This window comes from Platalea leucorodia (assembly GCF_965183815.1).
Source record: "Platalea leucorodia genome assembly, chromosome: 16".
Classification (NCBI taxonomy): domain Eukaryota; kingdom Metazoa; phylum Chordata; class Aves; order Pelecaniformes; family Threskiornithidae; genus Platalea; species Platalea leucorodia.
The window spans coordinates 6,123,814-6,151,749 of record NC_138838.1 but is presented as its reverse complement, the minus strand read 5'-3'; the positions used below and the strand labels follow the sequence as shown (position 1 = coordinate 6,151,749).

General features: G+C 59.7%; 1 protein-coding gene across 1 annotated transcript; it reads right to left on the bottom strand.

The window, feature by feature from the left end:
• Positions 1–265: 265 nt before the first annotated feature.
• TMEM132E (transmembrane protein 132E) lies at positions 266–26,232 on the bottom strand (the record flags this gene model as incomplete). Its single annotated transcript, XM_082328032.1, has 9 exons — positions 266–1,294; positions 1,826–2,017; positions 2,100–2,379; positions 2,927–3,132; positions 7,200–7,343; positions 7,588–7,780; positions 11,477–11,617; positions 12,553–13,450; positions 26,160–26,232. 9 exons carry the CDS (start codon positions 26,230–26,232, stop codon positions 266–268), a joined length of 3,156 nt encoding a protein of 1,051 aa, XP_082184158.1.
• Positions 26,233–27,936: the final 1,704 nt, after the last annotated feature.

The following is a 27,936-nucleotide window of genomic DNA, read 5'->3' as shown; positions in this document are numbered from 1 at the left end:
GCTGCACGTGCGCTGATGCCTCCCCTGGGAAAACCAGATGCTAAAGGGCAAGAAAAGAAAAAGGCCCCCGGGGGCACCTTCCAAGGAGGCGAGGAGGACGTGAGATGTGTGGAAGAAGGAACACACAAGAGAGAGCCAAATTTGGGTCTCCAGCCCCAGGGAAGCAGCCAGCGTGGTGTGGCGTGGCGTGGCACGGCGTGGCATGGCGTGGCGTGGCACAGCATGGCAGCCCCCTCCCTTCCACCCTGTCCCCTCTGCCCCTGCATTAAGCGATCTCTTTGATTCTGCGGATGTAGTTGTGAAGCTCTTCGGGGTCCTGCAGCCCCATGTCCTGGCAGACCCACTCCAAGTCCTCCTCATCAGCGATGGGGATGGAATTGTAGGCCAGCTCATCGGAGGGCAGCGTGGCGAAGGTGGTGAACTTCACCCGCTTCCGTTTGGAGGTGGGCGAGTTGAGCGGGTCCTCGCTCTGGTCCCGCGTGGAGCCCCCCGAGGAACCATCCCCACGACCATGGACCTGGCTCTGCACGCTGGTCTGTGAGCTCCCGCTGCTGTGGTGGTCCCCGTGGCAGCAGGTCTGGACATTTTCCAGGGGGTTCCCGGGGCTCTCGGGCTGGGGAGAGAGGTCATTGTGAGCCCGCAAGGGCTGCCCGTTGCCCAAGAAGACCCAGTGGTGGGAATGGTCCATGTTGGTCTGTCCTTCAGGTGGGATGCGTTTGTGCCGGTATTTCAGCACAAAGACAATGCAGTTGATGAGGAAGACCAAGATGGCCAGACAGAAGACACCCAGGAGGGCGTACATGCCTATCTCCAGGTCTGTCAGCCCCCTGGTCACCTGGACGAAGCCAGTGGGGATAGTGGGGAAGTCCTCGGTGGGGTGAGACGCGCTGGACATCCTACTGTCCTCATTTGGCTCTGCTTTCCTCTCCACCTCTGCCCGCAGGGTGGTACTCGCGCCCGTCTCCGCCAGCCCTGGTTTGCTGGACACATGGTCGTAGTCATAGGTTGGGTCCTCCTCAGACCCAAAGTGGACCCGCACGCTGGCCAAGGCTGTGAAGAGCACACTCTTGCGCTTGGTCTTCTGGCAGCTCTCGCAGATGACCAGCTCAGCCCGCAGCAGCTCCCCTGCACCCTCGCTCTCTGCCACCACCAAGGGGAACGCCCGGTCCTGGGTCACTGACACTATCTTCTCGTCCAGGCTGCTCACCACCAGGTTGTAGTCCTTGGGGTCATAGAGGGAGAGGGGGGCTGTGGTGCCGTCGCTGTAGGAAATCCACAGGCTCAGGAGCGCTTCCTGCGGGACCAACACAGGCACCGGTTGCCCAGCACGATGCCAGTCCCACCTGCATCTGTTTGTCCATCCCTCCATCTGTCCCTCCTCCTTTGCATCCTTCTCTCCATCCAATTCACCCTTTATCCCTCCATCATCCATCTTGTTCCTTCCAACCATCAACTAGTTTTTCCCTTTTGCCTATTCTTCCCTCAATTTTCCCCATGCTTGCCCAGGCTCACCCCAAATCCCAGCCCCAGAGGTGCCAGATGTGGCTACTAGAGCTCAGCTGTGAACTGTATAGGATTTCTTCCAGCCCCCTTTGTCCCCATGGTTGTGCCCTGTCCCCAGGCTGGGCAGGGTTGGTTCATAGGTCAGTGTGAACATTTCTGGGGTGCTTTGGAGGTCACCAGGGTGTCTGGAGAACAGCGGGTGCTGTGAGGGCCTGGGATGACTGTGGCAGGATTTGGGAGCAGGGGTTGCAGACGGAGCCCTCACCCCACCCCAAGTACCCCACTGGGCCCCCCCAAGCTTGAGTGCACCCCCCGGCCTCACCTGCTTGAAGAAGCTGAGGGTCTGCTGCACGGATGTCCGGGCAATGATGGTGTGGCTATTGCCGGGGCTGGGGTGGAGAGACAGTGAAAGGCTGGAGACCACCTGGGCCTTCAGGTCCGTGATGCTGACCTTCTCCTCCGCCACCGTCACCAGCGTCTCCCCCAGCACCGCCTCCATGAGCGGGGATACGACCTGCAGGGGACGAGGGTGCCCATCACCGCCTGCCACCGCCAGCCAAACCGGCGGAAGGGGGCAAAGGTGGCGGGATGGGTACCTTGAAGAGCGTGGTGCCCGGCTCCCTCCCGGCCAGCGTGAAGCTGTCCACCATGTGGGCCACCCGCGGGTCGTCCACGCGCATGAAGTCGCTGACCAGGTCGGTGACCTCCACCAGCCAGTCGGGCCCCAGCATGGTGACCACCTGCCCCGTGCCCTCCGCTGCCGTGGTGTGGAACTGGGTAAAGACCTGCAGCGTGGCGTGCTGGTATTGCAGGGCACAGCCCCGGCTCTGCTTCCGCTCCTCTTCATCCTCCTCATGCTCACTGTCCCGCACCGACCTGCGGGATGGGGCAGTGGGTGCGCAGCACCACCAAGCTCCCCCCCGCCACGGTTCTTCAGCCCACCCAGGAAAGGAGAGGGGTGGCCAAGCAGGGAGAAATGCAGGGTCTCCCCAAGCATGGGAGAAAAATGGTGGCTCCTGGCCAAAAAGATGCCTGTTGCCCATGAGATCTCCAATGGCATCTCTGCCCCCTAACCAGCCAAGAGGACAAGATATCTCAAGTTGGGATGGACACCTGGAGGTCTCTAGACCTCAAAGCAGGGCTAATTTTGGAGTTCTGACCATTGTCAAGGATATATGGTCCCCACCAGTTCCAGTGTTTGACCACCCTCATTATGAAATTTTCCTCCTTCCATACAAACATGCAACCTGTGTCCATGATCTCTCACCTTTTCACTGGGGACCTCTGAGATGACTCTGGCTCCACCATCTTTAAAACCCGCTCATTAAGCAGCTGAACAAGGCAATTAGACCCTCTCCACCACCTTCACCTTGCCTTCTCCAGGCTGGACAGACCCCAGGCGCAGTGGCCCCAAAGCACCCACCTCCTGTCTGGCAAGATGGGCACCCTCCAGCCCTTCACTTGGCTCAGCCGGGCATCCGAGAGCTCGATGTGCAGTGGCAGTTTGGGCACCCACACTGTCATCTCCAGTGGGGCAGAGAGGTGCTCGTAGGTGAAGGTGACCCGGGCACTCATGGAGCCCCGTGACTCCTTCCCACTGACGAAGACGTAGTCACAGCTGCTGGAGACCTGGTGGAGAAGGGAGAATGGGGGGTTGCAATGCTTCCACAGACACACCAGAGATCCTGGCAGGAGGCTTCCCGGAGGATGGGAAGTGCTGGAGGAGCAGAATTTCACCTGGCATGTACCAGGGTAAAGGTGGCCCCAGAAGCGCGGATGCTCTCTCCTCCGCGAGGTCCCTGTTCAGAGGCATCACCCACACACACCACGTCTGTAACAAGCTGCGCCAAGGGAGGTTTAGGTTGGATATTAGGAAAAATTTCTTCACTGAAAGTGTAATCAGGCCCTGGCACAGGCTGCCCAGGGAAGTGGTGGAGTCCCCATCCCTGGAGGTATTTAAAAGCCAGGTAGATGTGGTACTTAGGGACATGGTTTAGTGGTGGGCTTTGCAGTGCTGGGTTAATGTTGGACTTGATGATCTTAAAAGGTCTTTTCCAACCTAAACAGTTCTATGATTCTATGTATCTCCCCCTGACCCAGCTCCTCTGCCAGCCCTTGCAGGCACCTTCTTTTGGTGCTTCAGCTTCTTTGGTCCCTGCACCGAATTGTACCCCATTACCACACTCGAGCTAGAAGCATCCATGGGTGCTTCACAGAGGTTGCAAACTGCTCATCCTGGACATTTGCCCCCAGATCTCCTCCACCCATGCCCAGAGGGCACAGGCAGTGAGCACGGACCAGCCGCATGCCCGTGTGCAGGTACCCACCGGTGCCTCGGCCTCGTCCCTCCTGCTAACCCCAGGAAGAGCTCCCAAGAGTCCATCTGAATCCTCAAATTCATCTTCTCTCTTTCTCTTTTAATTCCCATTTATGCAAATGCCATTAGTTAAATTTGCTATAAAACAAATACATCCTGTGGGGGCCACTTATTACTGACCAATCTGAGCCAATTCAGGAGCTAAGAGGATGCCACTGCAGCATCGTCCGTGTTTCAGCTTAGGCCATCAGAGTCAACAGGGTGGGAGGAGACAGCCAGGCTGGGGAGGCTCCAGCCTCTCATCTGCAGTGGCCCCATGGCCCAACCCTGACCCCTTTCCCCTTCACACACCATCAGGAATTGCATCCGAGTTGTTTGCTGCTAGAAAAAATAAAACCCTTTTGCTCAGCCAGCAGTGCAGTCACTCTCTCAGATGCACCGAGCACCTCAACAGCACAGAAAGGCTTATTTCCAAGAAGTTGCTGTCCCGTGTGGATTCTCTGATGGCTGATAAGGGGTTGAGTCCATCCTGCAAGGTGGTAGGTGACAGTGGAGGTGATAGCATCACTCTCTCTCTCCCCACTTTATCTTTGGGCACTTGTGGTCATTCAGCTGCAGGAACTTTGTATTTCCCAGCCCATGAGCAGGGCCTGACTTCTACAAGAGCTCCATGTTTTGGCTGTGGGAGCCCACCATGAGGCACCCATGGTCCCCGGGGCCGGTGGAGGAGGCAGAGCCTGGGACCTGGGCTCCTCGGGAAGTCCCCACTCCCCAGGCACGGGAGGGAAGTGCAATGCAGGAGGGTTTGTTCCTTGTCTTCCTATCAGAGATACCAGCTCAGCACGTCTGAAAAGACAATCTCATCTCCGGCAGGGTGGCATCTGAATAAAGATGAGCTCCTGGACGAATCCTCCAGCAAAGGAGTGCTCTGGACATTGTGCCATTTATCACAATGAATATGATGGGCTGCTGCTTGCATTACCTTAGCTAATAAATCCCCCCTGGCATCTTCTTCTGGGGACCACTTGCTTTGCAACTGGGGGGGCTGAAACTATGACAAAAAAAAATCCCAGCACATCAGGCCTGTCCTGATGATGGAGTGACTGCAGATTAGCTTTTAAATGAAGTGCATGCTTGTTCGGAGAAACTTCCCGGATTCGCAGCAAGGCATTGGGAAGTGAGAGGCTGAGGTCTGCCCGGGCTCTGAGCCAAGGCACTGCCAGCTCCACTTCTGCGGCCAGGACCTCCCCCCTTGGCATGGCCTCAAGCATGGGATCAAGGGGACACATCTTCTCCAAGGCTCTTGGGAGTGGGAAGAGCCACGGTGGCTGGTGGGACCCCATGTTGGCCACCTAGGGGTCCCAGCAGTAGCTGTGGGTGACCAGAGTCCCGGAGGCTCAGCCCCACTGAGCTGACTTGCTCCTGGTGGGTCCTCAAGCAGATGTGGATGATGGGTTCCTAAGAAAGGTTCACATAGTAGGTGAGGTTGAGCATCTCCCATTGAGCGTCGCTGGCACAGAGGTGGCCCTTCACTTCCTGCGCGTCCCTCAACATGTACGCAGTTCCCGAGGCCATAACGCAGGCAGGGAAGGGGGATTATTTGTACACTACTTTGGGTGATGATGTCCTTCTCTCTGGGCTGAGCACGGGCAGTTGCCCTGTGTCACCACAGAAGGGGACAAGGGTGACAACTCCCACCTGTGCTCTCCCACCATCCTTCACGGGCAGCCCTGGCACTGTCACAGCCATGTCTCCACCAGGTCCAGGACATGTTCCCTCCACATTACACACCAGAGCAACCACCACCAAGCCACAGGCAGCGTGGGGAGCAGCAGATCCCCAGCCCTCCTTCACATTAAATTATTTACAGTAACAGATAGCGCATCCCACTATGTAAGCTTTGATTTATGTAACAGGTTTATAGCCCTGACACTGTAATCATACTCCCCAATCTCAGCAGGTAACCGAGAGCTCCCTCGGAAACAAAGCTCCAGCACAAACACAAAATAACTCAGCGAGAAATTGCACGGGACTCTGAGCGGCGAGCGGGAGGCGAGCTGGGGCCGGAGGGCTGCTCCATGCATTATTCATCCAGCTTGTGTGCATGCGTCTGCTCCCCCCAGGTCTGGGGACAGCGTGTAAATAGATTTATGAGTAGAAAGGCAGCACATTAAACAGTTTAAGTGTCTTGGAGTCCATCCTGAAGTGTATTATTGCTCCAGTGTTTTATCATGCTGTGGAGGACCGGTCTCCATAAATTAGCCCCAGCGCTGTAAATCGCACAGATTGGAGTTTTAGTCAAGAACTTGGGTAAACAGTTTGTGACAGCGGCTGTCACCTGCCCACGCACCCACGGACCGCCAGGGAAAGCAAGTCCCAACACAGCTGGGGCGCAGGGCAGCGGGGCCGGGGCTCTGCCCATCACCCCTGGCTCAGCTGGGAGAGCAGCCGGTGGAGAAGGGGCCATGCCACCTGGCCTCGGGGACCCGGGAGAGCCCAGACCCCCAGTGTGGCTCCTCTTCCCGATGCAGCGGGGACATGGAGAGGGTAGGCTGGCTGGGTGCACGCAGGGAGGGGGGCGGGTGGTGTTTGGGAGAAGGTAACGATGTTTAGGGGTGGGTGGATGGATGGATGGATGGAAATGGTGATAGAATAATACGGGCAGGTGAGTAGATGGATACATACAGTGATAGAAAAATGTATATGGATGAATGGGTCTGGTGATGGAAAAATCATGGCTGGATTTGAAGACCGACTGCTGCCTCAGCAGCTGGGGTGGAGGGGTGGGCAATCGCTGCTGCTGCAACAGCGAGTCTTTTGCATTCGCCTTATCAGCATCTCTCCCATGCAGCCCATCTTGCTCCTCTCCCTCAGCCCCCTTTTTCCCTACATCATCCCCAGCTGCCCGGCTCATCCCCCCATGCCTCGCTGGGGCCAGCCCCCAGCCCGAGCTCAGCCCAGCATCCGCTCCGAATGGGAGATAAATGTCACCCAGAGGCACGAGTGAAGCCGCTGATGGAAACGTGCAGCTTACACTGCGAGGTGACAATATTTCACCTTATCAGCACTAAGTGCCGTGATAACCCATAGTTATTGCTGCTGCCTGGTGCCAGCCTGCGCAGCGCCAGAGCATCCCGCGGGCTCTCCAGGGACAGTGACAAAGTGCCTTGTCCTTCTCCCGACAAATCTCAGGGATAGGCACACGTGGACTGAAGCCACCAAGGGGATGATGCTTGGGACGGGGTGGGCTTGAGTGGCACATCAGCTCAGCCACCAGCCCCAGCTCATCCAGCTCCAGCCCGTGCTGCTACTGGGGTCAGCACCCTGGGGGAAGCTCAGCCCCTCGCTAGGGCCATGAAAGCCCCCTCCCTGCACCCACCTTGATGATGTCTTCATTGTTGGACTTGCACTCGACCATAGCCGAGACATCCACGATGACGCCGCTCAGCTCAATGGCAATGACCTTCACAGGAATGGCCACTGTCCGCCCCGTCAGGATGGCCGTGTTGATGATTTCTGTGTCCTGGGGACAGGGCACAAAGGGGACCATCACGTCAGAGGGCAGCCTGTTCCTGATCCTGGCTGGCCCCTCTCCTGCTCCAGCCCTGGGGCAGAGTAGGACCCATGGGTGGGTGGGATGTATGGATGTATAGGTGCTACGGGGCAGATGGGCTGGTGGGAGATCCCTCAGGGGAACCCAACCCATCCCCAACATCAAACAAGATAAGCTAAGCAGAGGGCAGGGACACGACTCGAAACCTGCTCACCATGGCCAGGGGCACGATGGCCCGGATGTCTCTCTGGATGACCGTCAGCTCTGTCACCACCTTCTCCAGGTCGGGCGGGGGATTGCGGCCCCGGTAGTCGATGTGCCACATGATGCGGCGCGTCACCGACTGGCTGGTGAAGTTCTCCATCTCGAAATCCAGCTGCATGATCTCGGAGGACGAGTCCCCATCCCTGAGCGGGGGGACAGGAGGGGGACGCAGTGAGCTGGGTGACCTGAGTCCCACAGACACCCCAGGATCAGCATCGGATGGTCCCCTCTAGTGATGCAGAGCATCCCCTGCAGGTCCCTTCTTCAGGGTCCCCATGCCTGCAGGGGGGACCATGCTGTGGGTGCCACCACGATGCTTGTTCCCAAACAGAGCAGTCCTGTTCCCCCCCCAGGGGCTGCTCCAACAGGAACCTGCAGATTCCCATGGGGATCTTCCCACTGGGAGAGAGAAATGTATTTCACTGCCTCTCCCCAGCGGGAGAAAAATCTCGGTGGCTCAAGCGGGTGCTCTTCCAAGGCTGCCGGGTGATATATTATCACAGGGTGAGTGTGTGGCCACGGCCCCGGGGGATGGCGGGTGGCTGCAGGCACTGCCCTCGTCTCCCCGGCTCTGTCTTCCTGGCAGTGTGGCTGGATTTACCACCCTGGGCTGCTCACGCCTGCATGCTCATCTCCCACAGGTCAAACCCCAAGTGTCCCACACCCAGCAGGGCAGCAGGCTTGGGGACAGCAAATAAAGTCCCTATACAAGAGCCCAGCCCAAGCTGTTGATTTTACAGCCCCTTCCAAGGGGATCACATGGGGAAACTGAGGCACGGGAGAAAGTAGTTCAACCACAGAGAGCAGATGGGACAACACTGGGCTGGGACTCGGGGCAGGGCTGTCCTTCATCCTGCACGGGCAGCCACGGGGATGCGTGGGGCGGACGGGCAGGGGATGGGGAAGCAGACAGGACCGGCAGGGGATAATGACCCCAAGACCATCAGGTCATCAAAACCCCACTCATTTAATGCCACTGCTGAGGACAGCGGGACCCAGAGCTAACGGACAGGGAGCAAACCCTGGGGTGTACCTGCGGCGGGACAGGACGGAGACGCTAAGCGCTGCCAAACCCAGCACATAGTGCCAGTCCAAGGGGACAAGGGGACTCAGCAGCTGGTGTCCCTTGTCCTCTGCATCACAGCTTGGTCACAGTCAGATGGCAGCAGGGTAAATCACTCTTACACCCCATCCCTATGAGCAAACCTCCCCAGATGCGATCCTGCCCTCCCATCTCTGTGTCCCACCTGCAAATCCCTTGGGGTGACTCAGGGTTCAACCCCCCCAAACTTCTCCAATGCTGCCCCAAAACGGAGCATCCCCAGGGGACACCCCCGAGCCCCTGTGAACCACAAAGCTGGCAAAAGCCCCCCAGAGCAGTAGGAGGGAGGGGGGCGAGGAAAGGTGAAATCCCTGCAGAAGGGGAAGCCGGGGCTGGCCCCACTCTCATCATGCCATGTAGCGGCCATCGAGAAGGTCCCATCCACCTGGGAACGCAGGATACAGTCGGGTTTCTCTCTGATAAATATCTAATGAGTGAAAGGGAGAAGAGAAAGGGGAGAGCAAGAAGCTGGGGCTGCTCCAGGCCACAGCAAGCCCTGCTCCCACAGCAGGGACGATGAGCTTTGCAGTGGAGCTGCTGCGCAAGGGCTGGTGGGGCCTTGCTGGGACTTTGTGCCCCCAAGGCAGCCACGGGGGTGCAAGGGGAATCGCCAAAGGCCACCTGGTCTGAAGAAGGGGATTTGGCTGCTCACTGCCTCTTCCAACACAGAAGTATTAAATACAGCCAGGAAGGGCCATGTTCAAAGGCGAACCAGAGCTGCGCCTTCATGCCAGAGGCGGTTCAGCGCTGGGACTCCTCACCATGGGGTGTCCCTAGGCATCCCAGGAGCCCTGCCAGGGGCCAGCCACCGTCTTCTGCCCTCCCTGAGCATCGTCTGCTCTCAGCCACAGCAGAGACAAGAGCCGGGCTGCCCAGACTTGGGGAATAACTTAGGATGCAGCTGCTGGTGTGCAGAACATCCAAAATTGGCCATTATCACCCCAAAACTCAGGGCCCTCGCCCCCTCCCCACGCAGCCGGTGCTGCCAAAAGCCCCCAGAGCCCCAGCAAAGCAAACTCCTCCGGCTGCACAGCCTGGAGGGCAACACAGCTTTGAGTCATTCATACTTTCCATTCCGTTAATATTTGATGGAGTTGTTTGTCTAAAAGGTGATTGTAATCACTTTAAATTCATCCTCCGTCTCTAACCTTTCCAGGCTGATTTGAAGCGGCGGCAGACAGGGAGAGGGGGAAGGGGGAGAGGAGAGGATCTCGCTGCCAGCAGGTCTGGCAGCTGCGTGCAGGGGTGCTGGGGTGGCCATGCAGAGGATGGAGGGGCTCGTGGCCCCAGAGATGCTCTGATGCCAGCCACAGGGCTGTGGGCTCAGATGCTACGGCTGCATTTTGTATCTGGAAGCAATGGTGTGGGGGTAAAGGAAAATCCACCCTCTGGGTAAGCCCTTTGGAGGGGTTTTCTGCAGAGAGCTCACAGTTGAAGCAGTCAGAGCTGAGGATCTGCTTTTTGCAAGAGCTCATCCCCAGCTTCGCTCAGTTTTGGGGGTGGGGGGGCAGAGATATGGGGAGATTTCCAGCACAGAGGGCAAGAGCAGCTCAAGTACCTCAACTCGGCTCAAGTGCATCAACTCGCTTTAACCCAGCTCCTGGAGACATTTGTCTCCCTGTCCCCAAAGAGGGTGACTGAGATGCCACAGCCAGGGAACAACTGAATTCCAGCACTTCAAAGTCTTTCCAGCTAGGGACCTTGACCTGTGCCCAGCCCTGCCCTTGCTCGCTGTGTCCTGCCCACGTGGATGCAAGGGGCAAAGCTGCCCCTCGCCGGTGCGCTCACAGGCCAGTCCCACGTCTCCCGTCTCCAGGCTGAGCAGCCTCTGGGCTTTCAACTTGACTTTGTGTGTCCTCGCTCCTTCAGATCATTCTCATTTCTATCCCCGGGACTCTCCTCAACTGACCCAAGCCTTTCCTGGACCCCCAGGAATGGGCATCGTCCTTGTGTTGAGAAGGGCAGAACTGACTCTGCCCATCTCAGGTGCTGCCTTGGTTCGTGCTCCCCATCCTACACCCATCCATCACCTTGGGGTCCAAATGGGACCTTGTCTGGGGACTGCTCCCCTTCCTTCCCGGAGGAGACACCAGGATAGTCAGCAAAGAGCTGCTGCCTCTCATGGTATTAAAACTTCTTGAAAAATTAAAATACTTCCATGGATCCTCCACGGCTTCACAATTCAGCCACAAAATCCACCACATGTGCCCACCAGCACCCAACATGGCCAAGTGATCCCAGCTCAGAGCCAGGGATGCAGCTGCTAAATGGTACCAACGACTTGCGAGCGCGTTGCTGGAGCCCCAGTTTGGTCGCCTGTGTTGGCCCGGAGCAGATCCCACCTGAACGCACCTGCCTGCCTGACCACAAACCTGCCCACCTTGGGCCATGAAACCCACCTTCACCTGCCCTTTAGCCAGCTGCACGGTGCCAGCTGGGGTTAAAAACCACACACAAAATTAAGCCCCTTCCCACATCGGCACGGGACGTACCCCAGCCTCAGCTGGGCCGTGGGTTTGACCCCAAAATTGCTCATCCCCCTTCAGTGCCTCCAAGTCTCTCAGTCCAGGCCATGCACTACCATGCCTCAGTTTCCCCTGCCAGCACCCACGTGGCACTGCAGCCAACCAGACACCCAGGGTGGGGGCAAAGGGAGACCCGCTACGGGCCAAACCCCACCAATTTCCTCAGCCTCCCTGGTGCTGGGGGGGACGGGGCAGAGAGGAGGGTCCCTTACCTGGGCCCGGCACCATCCGCCCTGGCCACGTCGACGGTGGCGGTGGAGTGCTTGCCGCCCGTCAGCAGCTCCGAGCTCACCAGCCACTGCCCACTCCTCGACTTGGTGCTGAGCAGGTTGACACCTTTCTTGGCCTTCACCCTGTGGAGAGCGATGGTCAGGGCCAGACCCGGACCCCTGGACCCCCCCAGGCACCCTGCCACAGGCATAGGGGGATTTTTTGCCCACGATCCCTCCTGGCTGTCGAAAATATCATCCAGGCTGGCAGGAACAGCCATGGGGCTGAGCCTACCCCAGCCCCTCTTTTTCATAGGATTTTGTGTCCCCCATCACCCCTCCAGCACGAGTTTGGTCCCCCAGCCCCAGCGCTGCCCCCCAGGACAGTAACACCCCTGTGGGGCTGGGCATCCCCAGGGCAAAGGACAGGGGAGCCTGGAGTGCTGTGTCCCCTGTGCCAGGGGCTTGCTGCTGGCCCGGTGGCCACAGGGACACTTGTAAATGCCCTTTGAAGAGATGTGGCCGGGGCTCGTCCCCCCATCCGTAGGGAGATGCAGCAAGGGGAGTCCCCCCATGCACCTCCCCATACTGGGGTGCTCAGCACTAGGAGGTGGGTGCAGGGGCAGGATGGGGGGGGACACGGAGAGCCCCTGCTCACTCTGCAGCAGCCCCATGGCCATACTGCACCTTGTCCTCAAAGTGGCTGTGAACAAACCCACATCTTCTGGCAGAGCCCTAATCCCAGTGCAACTGGGAGCACTGGGAGGGTGAAGACAGCAGTTCATAGTGGTGATGCAGAGATGGAAATCCTGGATGGATGGCCTCTCCCTTCCCTTCAAGAAGCCCCCACTGCAAAGCCGCAAAACGTTGCAAAACCACGTGCCAGCTGCTTCTCTGGCCTCCCTCACCTTCCCAAAGCCCTGCCAGACCCAGTCGACCCCCTGGCAGATCCCATAAATGCAATACACGCTCCTCATCCTCTCCCTCCTGCCTGTGGCTGCCTTCGCACAGCCCAGTCAAAACAACCATCCCCTCAAAAGGCAGCTGCTCCTGGAGTGGGGGCAGCCCCAGGACCTTACCTGAGTGTGAAGTGCTCCACCGTGGAGTTGGACATCAGGTAGAGGAGGATGCTCAGCACCTCGCCCGGCTTGAGGGGCTTGTCAGGCAGGCGGATGAAGATGTTACCGTCCAGCCGATGCTCCTGCATGGGCTGCCCGGGGTGGGGCTGCAGGAGGCTGACGCTGCCGATGCGCAGCAGCGGGTGCTGCGTAGGACCCTCGGTCCTGGCCCCCCCGGCCCCGCGGCGGGGAACTGTCTCCCCAAGGCACTGGCCGGCCCCGTCAGGGGCATGCAGGGTGTAGTACAGCTCGGCTTGCTGGCTCTCACCCGGCACCTCCAGGCTCTCAGGGCTCTTTCGCCTGCCCAGCGGCACAGCCGGGGGGCCGAACCAGGCATGGGGCAGCTCTGCCTGCACCAGGCATGTGGCCAGGCTGCCCCGCAGGCGACACGAGCTCTTGATCTCACGGGCGTCACGGAAAGCGTGGAGCCGCACGCAGGGCAGCCGGTCGGTGACGTCGAAGTCATCCCAATCCCGGCCGGCTACGTAGAAGAGCACTTGGACCACGGGCTGGTTGGCCACCAGCCGGGGCTGGATGATGAAGGCGCGCACCTTCCAGTTGACGGTGAGGCGGTCCGGGACCTCCAGGGTGCTGGAGGGCTGCAGCTGCTCCTTGGGCAGCACCAGCCCCGTGCTGAAGGGCCCCAGGGTGACGTTGAGGACGGGCAACTCCTTGGTCTGGAAGACAACGAAGGGCTCGGCGCGTTGCAGCGGGGCACTGCCGTTGCCTGCTGGGCCGGCTCCCACCTCCTTCAGGAAGAAGGCCAAGCGGGTGTTGGACAGGCGGTAGCTCACAGGCAGTGTGATGGCACCGGGGGGCTCGGCAGGCTCGGGGCTGGGGGCTGGCCCCTTGGCGTGGGCTGTGAAGAGGATGGAGAGTGTGGGTTAGCACAGGGCATCACCCCCCAGAGCATATCCTGAGCCCCAGAGCAGGGAGAGCAGACCCAGGTGGGAGCGGTCTAGCCCCGTGGCAAGGAGGAGCTGGTCCTTCAGCCCTCAGACCCCTCACAAGGGCAGCGAGAGCCTGGCTGGGTTTCCCTCCCACAAAAAAAATTGTGAAAGACCTCCCCAGGGACCTCGGGCATCATTGTGCTTCCTGGCGGGTGGCTCCAGCCTCACCAAACCACCCTGGCACCACAAGGCACCAGTCAAAACAGCACAGACCACTTGTAGAAAGAGGGCATAACTGGCCACATCCCTGCTTCCAAATGCACAGAGAAAAGGATACCGAGTTTCTCCGGAGGCTCATTACCAAAAATTAGGCAGGTCTAGACTAATTTTTGGCTGGCAGATCCCACCAATATCTATGACCAAGGCTTTCCTCCTGCTTTTAGCTCCCAGATCACACGGGGAAGGTAGCCAGATCGGCTCCTTCACCCCAGACCCACTCAGTCCCCGTGGGCTGCCTGTAAGGATGGTGTCACGGCCAGTCTGTCATCCGTCACCCACTCAGGGATGCCACCCATGCGGTGCTGTCCCTGTGCACCAAAGCTGGCCCAGCATCAATTTTTCCAGGCATAGACACAGCCCGGTGGAAAAGTGATGAAGATGATGTTGGTGCCACCTTGTGCAAACCCCAGCAGCGCCCAGGTCTGACGGCCCTTAAGAAATCCCTTTTGTCCTTCATTTTAACCACTTTGCCTTAAAAAAGAATAAACACCATACAGGCAGAGCAGGCAGCCCCTGCGCAGGCAGCACGCAGTGCCCTCCAGCCACACACTCCCGGGGGCTGGAGCTGCCCGAGCCCCTCGGAGGGAGCCGGCTACCCTGCTGCCATGGCCGGCAAGCAGAAAGAAAACCCATGAAAATCTTTCTGCTAAAGCAGATGCTGTGAAAGGCGGTCGGTGCGGAGCCCGGCTAACGGCACGCGCTGTGCCGGCAGCTGCGGGAGCCTGGAAGACATCTCAAGGTCTTTGCATCCGCCAGCGGCTGCCAGCAATTCCCAGGAGGCCTGGGTCCCCCCCCGCCCCCCTCGGCTCTCTGCCAGCCCCCCACATCCCCTGTTCCTGGCGCTGATTGCAACCGCTCCCAAGCGGCTCCTGAGCAGGAGAGCCCAAATTACCCGTGTCAAGCGACGGCAAAAGGCATGGATGTGACGGCTCGGCTCACGGGAACGGCTCGGCTGCCTCCCTGGCAGGGGCTTCGGAGTGTGCTGGGACCCTGGGGCTTTCCCCAGCCGGGAGCACGGCCTTGGTTGGGCCCACCCAGGGCCAAAGGGGAAGGGGGACCCCGCAGCCCACCCGGGGAACTCTCTGCTGTGGGACACGGGGGAGTTAAGCAGATTAGAGGGCTCATAAAGGGATTAGCACTTGATACGGGGATGGGCAGCATCCGCAGCTACGCTGCCTGGGATGAAACTTGTCTGAGAGCCAGGCAGCGAATTCCCTGGGGCCAGGCAGATGCTGGGGACACACTGTCGGCATCACCGGCGAGGTTGCCAGCTGCTGAGCCCATCCCACTCGCCCACTCCGTTTTCCTACCTCCCGGAGAGCCAGGAGCTGCAGGAGAGTTGCTGAGCCCCAGAAAGCACCCATGGGTGCCACTCTGCTCAGAAATAACCACTAGCAAGGGGCTTCTTGCTCCTCTGGCTCACGGAGGTTGCTTTCTGCCATGAAACATGAAGGTTTGCATCTTCCCTGCATGCTGGTTGACACAGCCACGGCTGCTCCTGCCATCCCCAGCAATTAGAAAAGGGGATTTTTTCCAAGGCATGAGATTATTTGCAGAAAAGGATCCACTAGCTGAAGCGACATGAGCCTGATCGCTTGGGTGAGGTACCGGGAAGACCGAAGGGGGCATGGGCAGCCAGGGAAAGAGGCTATGTTTAACTGACTCATTGAAATAGCATCAGGTTTTATCCCTTAAAAATCTCTGGGGTTTCGGGAAGGATCAGGTCATTTCACAAAGAAAACCCACACAAAACCCACCCAACTCAATGCTCAGCACGGGCCTGAGCAAAACCCACCCTTGGGATGGTGCAAAACACCTGGTGTCACCGCCTGTCCCTTGGGTGGGGGGACGGGAGAGCTTCTGTGCCGCCCCAGCGAGCACCCAGCCCGCACCCAGCTGCCTGCTGGCGAGGGGCACCCGCTGCCACCCACTGCACTGGGAGGGCAAAACCAGCCGTTTTTTTGCCTGCAATTTGGCACCCAGCCCTGGCTCATGGTAGAGACCCCCAGTCCGAGCCCCCAGCAACTGGATCCATCCTCCTTGCCATGGGGATTCTCCAATGGCAAATAAGGGTTGTGCGCCGAGGGGGGCAAGGAAAGCCCCTCTCCTCTCTGCAGCCAGGCAGGGCTCTCAGACGTGTGCTGGGGACCCTGCACGACTCAGGGAAGGCACGGCGATGCCAAGCCCTGCTGTGGTGGGGACACCTGGGGTGGCCCCGGCACCGGGCCCACGCACAGACCTGCACCCCGGCCATGCCGGATGGGGGAAGGGAGCGGTGACAAGCTGGGATGGAGATTAATGCGACGGTCACGATTAGTTCGGCGCAGGCAGATTGCCGGCACCCAGAGAAGCTATTTCCTTCCACAGACAAAATGCATTTAAATTATGCTATAATCTGTTGCCGGGAGGGGGATGGGACCGGCGCCTCTGTTCCTTGGCCGTAAACTAATCCTGCTGGGAGAGGGTCTAACCCAGCCGTATCCAGCCCAGGGTGGGTGCCAGGAGGGCGGATCACAGCCCGGCCCAGCCCAGGCTGAGCCTCTGAGCCATGGAGGAACGGAGGGTGGGGAGGGAAGAAGGGAGGAAGGAGACACCTGGATGTATGGATGCATGGCTCCTGGCTAGGTAGCAAGGAAGAAAGGGCGGATAAGGATCGATGAACCTGCAGAAGGAATGGAGGGTGCATGGATGGATGGGTGGATGGGCAGATGGATGGAAGGAAGGAGATAGGCAGATCAGAAATTGATGGACAGCAAGAGAACAGCTCTAGGAAGAGGGAGAAGAGGCAATGGATGGAAGGAAGGATGGACAGAAGGATGGATGGCAGGATGGACTGCACAACAAACAGCTCAGGAGATGGATGGAAGGAAGGAAGGACGGACAGCACAACAGCTCAGGAGATGGAAGGAAGATGGATGGAAGGAGAAAGGATGGATGGAAGGATGGAGAGACAAGCGAAACAGCTCAGGAGACTCCAGTCCCCACAGCACTGTCCCCAGCCCCTGCCCTGCTTTCTCGCAGCCCCTGGGAGGGAAGGTGGCTCTTGTGCCCCCACCTCTGGCTGGGTTTTGGGGGGACAGAAGGGTTAAGCCCCGGCCACTGGCTCTGCTCTGTGGCCTGCTGTGGTTAACCGGATTTGCAGCGCCTGACCTGCATTCCCCAGTTTATTAGGCCGGCGCAAAGGGGACCATATGGTCCTTCCACCCTTGCAGCTCGGCACCGCAAGCAAAAAAAGCAGATCTCTGTGCCTGGCCAGGCTCTGACCAGCCTGGGGGCTGCCTGGACCCCGCCAGGCTGAGGAGCCACCCCAGCCCCACAGCAGGAGGGGATGGGACTCCCGTGTGTCCCCTCCTTCCCACCCCACGGCAGCCCACGTGAAGCTGGGGTGACCTGCGACCCACAGCAGGGAGAAGGGGGAAGAGAGGGAGATGGAAACACACAACTGCTGGCGGCCCCCTCGCTGAGCCCCCACATCTGCCCAGCCAGATGTGCCCCACACCGGCCGCAGCCGCACAGCCAGATGGGCTGAGCCACTGCCCCCACCTGTGAGGGCACGCGGGGACAGCGGCAGCACCCTCCAGCCATGCCTTAAAGCCAAGAGGACCCCCGCAGGCCGAGGGGTCTTGCTGCTGCAAAAAGCACCATCAAAAGCCCCTGCTTGTCCCCCCCTCGGCAAGGGCTCCACCGCGGGGTTTTGGTCACCACCAGACACCCTCCTGCTCCATCCCCCCTGCTTGGGGGATGCTGGGGTCAGACAGACTGATGGACACATGGAAAAAGAGGCTGACGGACAGACTGGACGTAGCTATGGCTGGTGGGGGATACGGGCTCGTTTGCCTTCCCTTCTTGCCCGGAATCCCCAGCAAATGGCGCACGGGGGAGCACTGCTCAGCCTCTCCATCCTGTACCCGCTGCAGCCTTGCCAGCCCCATCCCTGCTCCCATCCACTGTCCCGAGGCTGAAGAGCTTCCTCTTCCTCCTCTTCCCCTTATCCAGCACTGATAGCCAGCACTCAGCTTCAGCTTAGCCCCAGCCCCAGCTGTCTGCCATAGGGATCACTTTAGCCACGCTCCAGGGGGGATCTTTATCCCAGCTTATCCCATGGGATGCGGTGGGGGGCTCCCAGCACATATATCCCCACTTAGCAGGGGAAGAGCATATAGGAAAAAGCTCTGAAGAAGAAGAGGGAGAGGAGTTCTGAGGTCATGCCAGGAGGGTTGAAACCTCTCATGGTGTTAACAGGCAGCGCTGGGGGCTTGGTGCATCAATGGGCCAAATGCAGCCATGAGGGAGATGCCGAAATACCGGTGACGTGAGACACCAGCCCGGGCTGCCTGGTCTCTTGCCAGACCACTGCCACGCACCGTGGCTATGGCCCACGCCAGGCCATTGTGGCTGGGGCCCTGTGGTGGTCTCATCTCGGAGCAAGCTGAGGAAGTCATCCATAAAGCAATGACTTGAGCTGACACGATGATAAAAACCCTCAATAAATACAGGGGAAGGGCTGCGGGGAGGGACGGCACGGCGGTGACAGGGAGCTGTGTTACTGCCCGTAGCAGAGCGCTTCACACTGGCTTCAAGCCTGGCTCGGGACTCCTGTGGAGGGGTTTCGGCACTCACTGGTCACCAGGATTCCTGGCCACGGGATGAAAACGCAGCAGGATTTCATCAGCAGCCAAAGACCCTGGACACGGGCCCCGGGACCCTGCCAACAGCAGCAGCCCAGGGCACAGCTATCGTCTCCGGCTCTCTGCAAACACAAGCAGGGAATGCTTCTCCTCCCGGCCACGCCGCAGCATCCCTCCCACAGGGCTGCCAGGGCCACCAGCATTCCCATTCTCCCCAGATCCTGCCCCATATCAGGGTGACAAGGTGACGATCCCACCCCTGAATCAGGAAGACGAAAGCAGGACACGCCACTGCCTCAGTTTCCCCACATGGGTCAGCACCCGGGTGAGACAAGGAGGTGACGGGTCCACCCAAAACGCCGAGAGCCAGGGGACCACAGCAAAACCCTGCAGCCCCCGAGGAGGAAGCCCAGCCCAGCTGTTCCCCAGCAAGATGCCAGCACGGATGTCCCAAATGCCGTTTCATTTCAAGCCAGCATAAAGCCACCCCACTCCCCCGAGCGTCCCGCAGATCCCCAGCTAAGGCTTCAGAGCCCCAAAATCTGGTGGTCCAGGTTTTGCCCCCACAGCCATCAGGGCCAAGCCCAAAGGGGAAACACAAGCGGCAGTGGCTCCAAATGCCAGGGATGTCCCACACCTGGAGCTCCCACAGCTGGATGTCCCAACAGCTGGATGCTCCAGCTAAGAGGCGGCCCCAGCTCCCAGGGAAGGGCTGGGCTCACACATCATCTCCCAACCCATCCCAGGATCGGGCATCGCCTTCATCCTTCTCCCTCCCTGCCCTGCAGCACCGATCCCTGCCGCATTCACTCCCACTCAAGCGGGGTCAGCAACTCCAAACACCCTATAAACCAAAAAAAGGGGAAACGAAGGCCTCCACCTCCACCCAAAACTCAGTCAGCCCCAACACGAGCCCCCATCCGCTCCACGCTTCCACGCAGCCAGCAAAAAAACCAGCCAGTAATAAAACACAAGCCAAAATTAGAAAATACAGGTGGGCCCCTCATGGCAACCTCCGAAATGTTTTCCAGCAGCCGAAGCCTTGAAAATTGTTTTCGGTGACATAAAAGACAACAAGCTCTCCCTTCCCTCCAACGCTCCGAGAGCCTCCATCTCCAGCCCCAGCTAATTGGAACTCAATTAAGTGAATAATTGTTACAAATGTAAAATTACCTTCCCCCGGTGCGTGGCAGTGAGACGTCCCAGCTGCGGCCACGGGGAAGGGAGGGATGTGGGGACATGGGGATGCTCCCAGCCCCCAGCTCTGCCCACAGCCGTGGCGGTGATGGGGTGGCAGGGCTGGGAATCCCCATGGTACCAAGGACCGCAACGCTCAGCCCAGGAGGTTAAACTGGTCCAGGCTTCCCAAAACCAGCCCGGAGTAGGAATTGAGTGGGTGCTGGCTAGGAAAAGCAAATCAAGCCTTCCTGTGAGCAGCAGTGCTGGCTCCAAGTGGATTCTCTCATGTCTAATACAGGGTTGTGGTTATGCCTGGTGGGCACTGCTATATTCTCCTCTCTTTTAGGTCCTTGAGACTTCTCCCCCTCCAAAAGGTCCAGCCCGGCTTCATCGGCAGAAGCAATAAAATAAGAAATGCTGGCGGGACTCAGCCCCAGGCCAGCACACAGCCTGTATTTCAGAGCCGGCAGCACTAAGCAAAAGGGAACCATCCCAGCACCACACCAGGCTGTGGTGCTGAGCTCTGCATTTCTCCCAGGAAATTATTAAAAGGGAGGGGGGAAAAAAAGCAAGGAACCTAAAGGAATAAATAAATATGGCCTAAATGGGATGTGCTGTGCAGAGGCGCAGCCTGCCATAAATTCCTGGAGCAGGCAAGGCTTTTACACGGCAGCTACTTTAGAGCAATTTCCACAAATCACAGCAAGGGACAGGCCGGGGGACAGGAGGAGAGGGCCTTTATGGAGGAGGAAGAAAAATGAAGAAATGAATTAAAAGGGGAGGAAAAAAAAGGATGAGAAGTGCCATGAATGTCCACAGGAATGCCTGGGGGCTCCAAAAGGCAGCAGGGAGGGAGCTGCCCCGGGATAAAGCCAGCAGCCCCTGAGCCCCCAGCATGCGCTGTGGTGGGTCCTGGGCTGGGTGTCCCCCCATGCTGGGAGCAGCCCCCCAGCAGCAGGCAGGCAGGCACAGATGTTTTCCCCAAATAACCCCCCTGGGAGACCCAGAAGTGGGGGGACAAGCAGCAGGGGAGAGCCCTGAGGGGTGGCCTGGGGAAGCAGAGACAGGGACAGCAGCTCCCAAGGGAGAAACCCCCCAGCATCACAGTCTTGGGGTGGAGGCGATGCAATGACCCCCTCCAAAGCCACATGTCCTGCTCAGATCCCCCCGTCCCCTCCCACCATGGCCAGGAGCAGGAACATCCTCCCAGCACCCTCCAAACCTGAACACCCAATATGCCTCCTGGGCTGTGCCCCCCCACTGCCACCGCCAGCCCGGGCTGTGCCAAGTGACACGTTTCACACTGATTAGACGCCGATTAATTTTCCCCCCTGGTGACGTGTGTCAGGCTGCGTTTGGAGCCGGAGCGGGATTCAATTCCCAAGGAGCATTGAGAAGCCTCAGATAAACCCAGTCCATAGCCAGGGCTGGGGTCCAGCATCAGCCCCAGACCCCACCCAGTGGCCCCAAAAGCAGGGTTGGGGACAGGCACCAGGCTGGGGACTTCACCAGCTCAGCACTTTGCCACCCAGCAAAGCAGCCACAACACCAAACACGCACAGCTCAAATACATCCCTTTTTCTTCTTTTAATTTAGCTGGTACCCAGAGAGGAGCACATCTAGCAGCCGCACTGAGCTGCCAGCGGCGGGTATTGCATTTTCTACCTTATTTATCTTCAAGAAGGAAAACATAGCTTTTCCTTAAAAAAAAAAAAAAAAATTAAAAATTAATTAATTCTCAACTTTTGCCAGTCCTGGGGAAAACCCCAGCCCGGCCCAGCCAAGCCCATTTAATCATGGCAAAACCTGCCCCGTTAACTCTTGCAGGGACCAGGAGGTGACAGTGCCTGTGGGCAGGGGCAAAGCCACCCCAGCAGCATCTCCTTAGGCTTTTAACAGAGCTATTGAAAAATCAAGGACAGCAAATATTGTCCAAGCGATGGGAAAATGCTCGCTGGCAGGAGGCAGCGGCTTCATCAGAAGATTGTGAATTGCCTTGATTACGGTATCCTCCCGGGAGGCCAGAGCAGCGAGCGGTGGCAGGGACGTGTGCCCAGCGGGGAGTGGCAACAGGTCGGGCAACAGCTTAAGAAAAATGAAGGGACCGGTCCCCAGGAGAGCCACATCCTGAGGAGCAGCCTCTGCATCCCAAACCCAGGGCATTTGGGGGAGAGGTGACAGCCCATAAATCCCCCAGCCCGGCTGGTGCCTCCTCCGGGATGGGGATCACTGGGCCACCACCAAATGTGGCTGGAGGACTCCGTTTCTCCCAATTTTCAGGGAAACGGTGGGCTCCAACTTCTTCCCTTGGCGAGGAGCACCGGGACGCACCTCGCTTACCGCCCTGGAACCATTCCTCGTCCTGGTGTCACACGTGGACAAACTCCCCAGGAGGGACCCTGTCCCCAAAGGCACAGCCAGGGTCCCCGGCCCTGTCACAGCGCATCCCACCCCAGGAGCAGCCACCTCCCTCCCGCCCCGAGGGGCTGCTTGTTAGCAGAGCCATGTATTTAATAATAAAAGACTCTGATTAGATTAGCGAGAGTGACCTTTTCCAGATGGATGGGATGCTCGTACGGCAGCAGTGACGGGCACCGCACAGGAGGGGAACACACGGGCAGTTCGCAGATTCCTCCACACACTCATCGCAGGCCATTTTGGCCAGGCAATTGGAGAAGCCAAAAAAAAAAAATCAGGTTATGCCATGTAAGCACCCCTTCCCTCACCCATCATCTCCCAGGATGAGGCCACATCCTGCTGCCCACCTCCCTGTTAGGGCCTGGGGGCCCACGGGAGGGGATGGAGCTGGGATGTGGTGGTGCAACACTGGGGATGTTCTGCAGAGACCTGGCTGCGTTGGTTTTTCCTTTCCTCCTCTTTTTAGGATGCAGAGAGGCTGGGTGAGAAGGGACCTGAGCAGCCGGTCATGGTGAGGTGAATTAAATAGTAGCACTTCAAAAAAAACCAAAATAGCCAGGTTTCTAAAAATCACTGAGCAATCCCCAGCTGGGGGTCGCTGCCTGCCCGATGCCCTGCCTCAGTTTCCCCCAGCGATGCAGCAGGGCTGAGCCCAGGGTGCGGCGGCGTGCGCACACAGACACGTGCACACACAAAAGGACGGTTCTGGCCGAGAGCATCGAGGCACCTAACGCATCTCAAAACCCTCAGGGACAAAGCCTGCGACTGATGCTCGCCAAAATCATCGCTCAGACGATTTCCATCATGCCACTGACAGCATCTCTTATCCTTTTCTCTTTACTCAACAACACCAAGAGGACAAAAGGGGTAGAAGAAAAGGCAATTTCCTGGTGGGGTGTCCAACTTCGCACCCCCATGTCCCAGCACAAGCATCCTACTGGGATTTAAGGTATCGGGGTTGGGGGCAGATGGAGTGAGCCCTGGCATCATGCAAGGCTTTCGGCTCCGGGGTGCCCCTGCACGACCCCCTTTCCTGCAGCACCAAAGGTAAAACTTGTGCCAGGTTTAACCCAGCTCAGAGGCCAGATCCTGTCCTCTCACCTGCCTGCCAGGGCAAGGAAAGGTCCTATTGCCCTTTCTCTGCTCCTGGCTGGAGCTAAGGATGCTCAGCCGCTCCGACCCCATCGGCATGGCCAGGATGGGGGCTGTTAAGTGAGCAAACACTGGGTGTACGTTCCCAGTTTGGGTGTTAAATGAGCAAACGCCGGGTGTACGTTCCCAGTTCAACATGGAGTTATTGCACATCTCCACCTGCTGGTCTGAAAATCCCCGAGCCGGGAGATGCTCTGAGCCGAAACAGGGATGGGTTATTTAAAAAAAAAAAAATTAAAGTATTCCCCCTGTTGGGGTTGGGGTGCACTGGCTGGAGCCCCCCACCAGAGATGGAGCCACGGGCCACAGCGTTGTCCTTCACCCCCAGCCCCACGCCTGGGACTTGCCCATGGTGGGAATAACCGGTGGGAGATAGAGGGAGAATGGTATGGCCCCATCCCCACCGGCAGTGCGACGGAGGTGCTGGGGCTGTAGGATCCAGCGTGGGACCCCAAGACTGCCCTGCACGCTGGGACAGACGCTGAATAATCCCAGCACCCCTGGTCCACTGCCTCTGGGTGAGTGCTGCCTCCAGGAAAGGGGAAACTGAGGCACGCTGCAGGGACGAGGCTCAGCAGGCAGCAGAGAGAAGACGCAGGAGTCCAAGCTCAACCCCACGGCCAGCCCAAGTTATTTCACAAAACAGTGGGTAAACCCCCCCATGCCGCATCCCGACAGGTCCCTTGCAGCTTTGCAGCACAACCACGCCGAGCACACACCACTGGCACGCTCCACCATGCCGCAGCCCCGGGGTCCCTCTGTCCATCCCTCCCCTGAGCCCTGGGGCCATCCCACCCCAGAGGTGCCAAAAAAACCCTTTCTGGAAGCAGCTGATCTGGGGCCAGTGGCCAAGCGGCTCCCGGGGCTCTGGGTGCCGGCAGGGGAGCACAGCAGGAGCAAGCCTGGTGCTGAGGGTTGTTCTTAAATAAAAAACAAGGGAAAAGGGAATAAAAGACCCTGGGCAGGAGAGCAGGGTGCTGCTTCACCGCCGGCTCACCCCCGCAGGCAGCCCGCGAGATTTGTAAGAAAGGCTGGGAGAATTAGGAGCTCTCAGCCTCTTTTTCTGCCTCCCTCCGAGACCTTTATTTGTCCAGGAAAGGCCGAAGCGGCAGCGAGGGCAGCTGCGCATCCTGAAAAGAGCCTAAAAACTCCTGGCAGAGGCTTCTCTCCCCGCCGGCACAGGCATCCTCCCGCGGCAGCGTGGCGAGCCCCGGCCCCGCATCCAGCACAGGCCACCCTCACCCACTTCATGCTGGCATCGCCGCCACCAGGACCCCCCCATCCATCGCGTCCCCCAGCCCCGGGGCCAGATCCTGCCCTGGGATAAACCAGAGGCCTGACCCACAGGGCTGTTGGTGTCCCAGCAGCGACAGGGGGGCTCGGAAATGCCCAGGAGGGGATGGGGAGCAGGGAGCCGCATCCAGCCCCTGCACTGGAGGCGATTCCTGATGGATCGCTTCCACAGGGATATTTCCCGTCACCTGCCAGCAAAGCTGACAGCCGCCTTCGGCAGCGCACCCGCCGTGGGGGAGCGCCGACCCAGACGGCTGAATCTCATCCCGGCAAATTGAGGAGTGGAAGGAGATTGCACTTCCCTGCTGGCTGCCAGACCCCTGCCTGCAAACCCCCTGAGCTGGTGGTCCCAAAGAGGAGAGCTCTGCCAGCACACCCTGCCCAGGCAGCACCCCAGGATACGCCCAGTCTCGGGATACAGGGGGGCAGCATCTGCCACCCCAAAGGATGCTACGTAAAGTTGCGGTGCTCGCCAGCCTGGAGCATCTCTGCTCCTCTCTTGGGGTCAGAGTTTTTTAAGGGTGGAACCCCCCCTGCCAGCTCCCTGCAATGCTCCCAATGTCCCCCCTCTGCCTTTTTTTGCCACTGTGGGTGAGCAGCTCCCCCAGCTCCTCCAAGAGCCTCGGGGGGCTGCAGATGCCAGAGAAAGCCCTGCCTCAGCCCCAGAAGTGCCTTGGCCATGGGCTGCTGGTGTGAAATGGAGCCAGGCTCCTGCGGGGTCTCGTTTGAGCTGGGCAGCGCAGCCCCCCGCCCCCGGGACATTCCGAGCCCACGGCCAGAGCCAGGCTGGCAGGAGGGGTCCAGGTGGCTCCCCCCAAACTGCAAGCAGCCCCCCACTTTCTATTCATCCAAGCCGGCTGCCAGGGAAAGCGGCTTTGGCTAGGGCATCTGTGGGGCTTGGTTTTACACAGAAAGCATCTGAAAAAAACATCCACAGAAACCAGCCTCGTGTCCCCAGGGTGCATGACCCTTCTTCGGCCTCGCTTGCCAAAAAAAGCCCCCAGTTGCAGGTGCCGGCATCCCCAGGGCTGTCACCGGGGCAGGCCGGGATGTCACCGCGCCTCAGCCACGGCACGGCAGTGATTTGGATGCAACTCAGGGCAAGTGAGCGCAGGCAGCGGCCCCCCCTGCCCAGGCCGCAGGCGGGGGCAACACCACCAACCCCAAAACCCAGGGGGGGGGGATCAGAAAGAAACAGAGGGATGGCAGGGGCTGCATCCCCATCCCCACACCCCAAAACGATGCCACCTCGGCAGCGCTTGCCCTGTAACTCAGCGCAGGCTGGGAAAGTGCCTGGGTGCGGGTCTGGTGGATAAGCGAGTGGATAATAGCGGATAAAGCCCCTGATCCTGCTGCTAAAGCAGCTCTGCATTAAGGAGACAAGGGGCAGGGGGGGCTGGGGGGGATCGAAGCCCCCTCGCCCCATGTGCCCCCCTGCCACCCCGCTCCCTGCCTGGGGAAACAGCCCGCTGCGAGCGCTCGCAAGCACAAGCTGTCATTTTATTAAGCCAGGAATAAACTCTAATCTTTACCCATTTCGCTGGGGGGGGCACAGAGGACCGGGGGAGGTGGCGGCTACGGGAGGGGGGGGGTCCCAGCCGGGCACAGTGGGGCAGGGGCTGCCCCTGGGGGGGCAGATGGGGCTGGAGGGGGGAGATGGGCACAACCCCCCCGTATTGCAGACCCACACATAACACACATCCCCCCGCCCGGTGCCAGCAGCACTTACCGGGGAGCAGCAGGGAGCAGAGGCAGCAGAGGAGGGCGGCCGGCCCGGGGTGCATCTTCTCCGGAGAGGCCATTGCAAGGTGGGGGGCAGCCAGAAAGCCGGGGGGCCGGGCGGGCCCCGAGCCACCCCCGTGGCAAAAAAAAAAAAAAAAAAGGAATCCAAACCAAGCACCAAAAAAACCGCAGAAATCCCCTAAATCCAACCACGTGCGAGCCGGGAGCAGCAGCCAACGGCGGAATTTGGGGAGGGGGGGGACCCGGCTCAGGTTAGGGGGGGCTCGGCTTTGCGCCCCCCAGCTCAGCGAGCAGAGCACCCCATCTCCGGCCCCCCACCCCTCCCCACCCCGCACCCCAAACCTGCCGCAACCCCCCCCCAGTGCCTGCAGGGCGACCGGGGGAGCGCCCAGCCGGCGGGGGCGGGTCCCCCTCCTCTTCTTCTTCCTCCTCCTCCTCCTCCTCCTCTTCCTCCTCAGGAGCCGGGGGGGGGGGGGGGGGGGGGGGCGGAGAAGAGCACGTGTAACCCCCTCCCGGAAAAAAAAAAAAAAAAAAAGAAAAGAAAAGATGTGCTGATGAAGGATGATGCTGCAGGGCTAGCAGGTCGCCAGCCCCCCCGTGCACAAGAATAAAAATAAGATCTCCAAGCGCGGTTCTTCAAAAAAACAACAACAAAAAAAAAGCTGAATTAAAGCGCTCCCCCCAGGGGAAAAAAAAAAAGGTAAAAAAACCCAAACCACAACCCAAAGCAGGCGGGTGGATAATTAATCCCAGGCAGATGCAATTAATCAGCGGCAGGAGCAGCTCGGCGGCGGAGTCCCCGCATCCGAACCCAAAGTTTGGGGGGAGCGGGGCCGGGGCTCACCCGCTGCCCCCCTGCGGGGGCTGGAAGCGGGGGGACCCGGCCATGAGCATGCAAAGGAGGGGGGTCCCCGCCTCCTCTGTCGTCTTCCCCCCCTCGGATTAAAGAAGGGGGGTGCACCCCATCCTGCTCGCAAATAAAATTAAAGAGGGGGTGCAGGAGGCTTGGGGAAAGCGGCAAGTTTGGGGGGTTGTGCCCCTCGCCCCCCCTCCGGGCCCCCCCCCCGCCTGCCGCCGGGGCCGGCCGTGCCGTGCCCGCCGCCGGGGGGGCCCCGCCGCTGGGCGCTCCCGCGGCCGCTCGCCCGGCCGGAGCCGCATCGGGCTCCGGTGGGTGCCAGCGAGGGGAGGGCGGCAGGGGGAGGCGCCTTCCTCCTCCTCCTCCTCCTCCCCCTCCTCTCCGGGCGCGGAGGTGGAAGCCAACGGAGCCCCGCTCCCCGCCGGTGCGGTGCGATGCGATGCGATGCGATTCAATGCAATGCAGCCCCCCCCCTCCCCCCGCCGCGCTTCCCGACCCCCCCCAGCAGGTTCCCAGCCGCCCCCCCCCCACCCCAGCACTCCGGGGTGCGGCGTGAGGGGGGCTGCACGGCCGGCCCTGCCCTCCCCTGCCTGCCATGCACGGCCACCGCTCCAGTGCAAGGGGATAATAATAAAAAATGGGGTTTGGGGACCCCCCCAGGGCGGGGGGGAGCAGAGAGGTGCGGAGCACCAGGGGGCACATGCCTCATCACCCCTGGGATGGAGGGGGCCAGCTGGGTTTGGTTGCTTCTCTCCACCCTGGAGGGTTTGGGCCCCTTCCCCATCCACGCTGTGGCTGGGGTGTCCCCTGCCTCCCCGGCCCCCTCTGCTAATGCCACCCAGGGGGGATCAGCCTTGTCACCCCACTCCGTGTAGCACTGTCCACACAGGCAGGGCCCGGCTGCAGC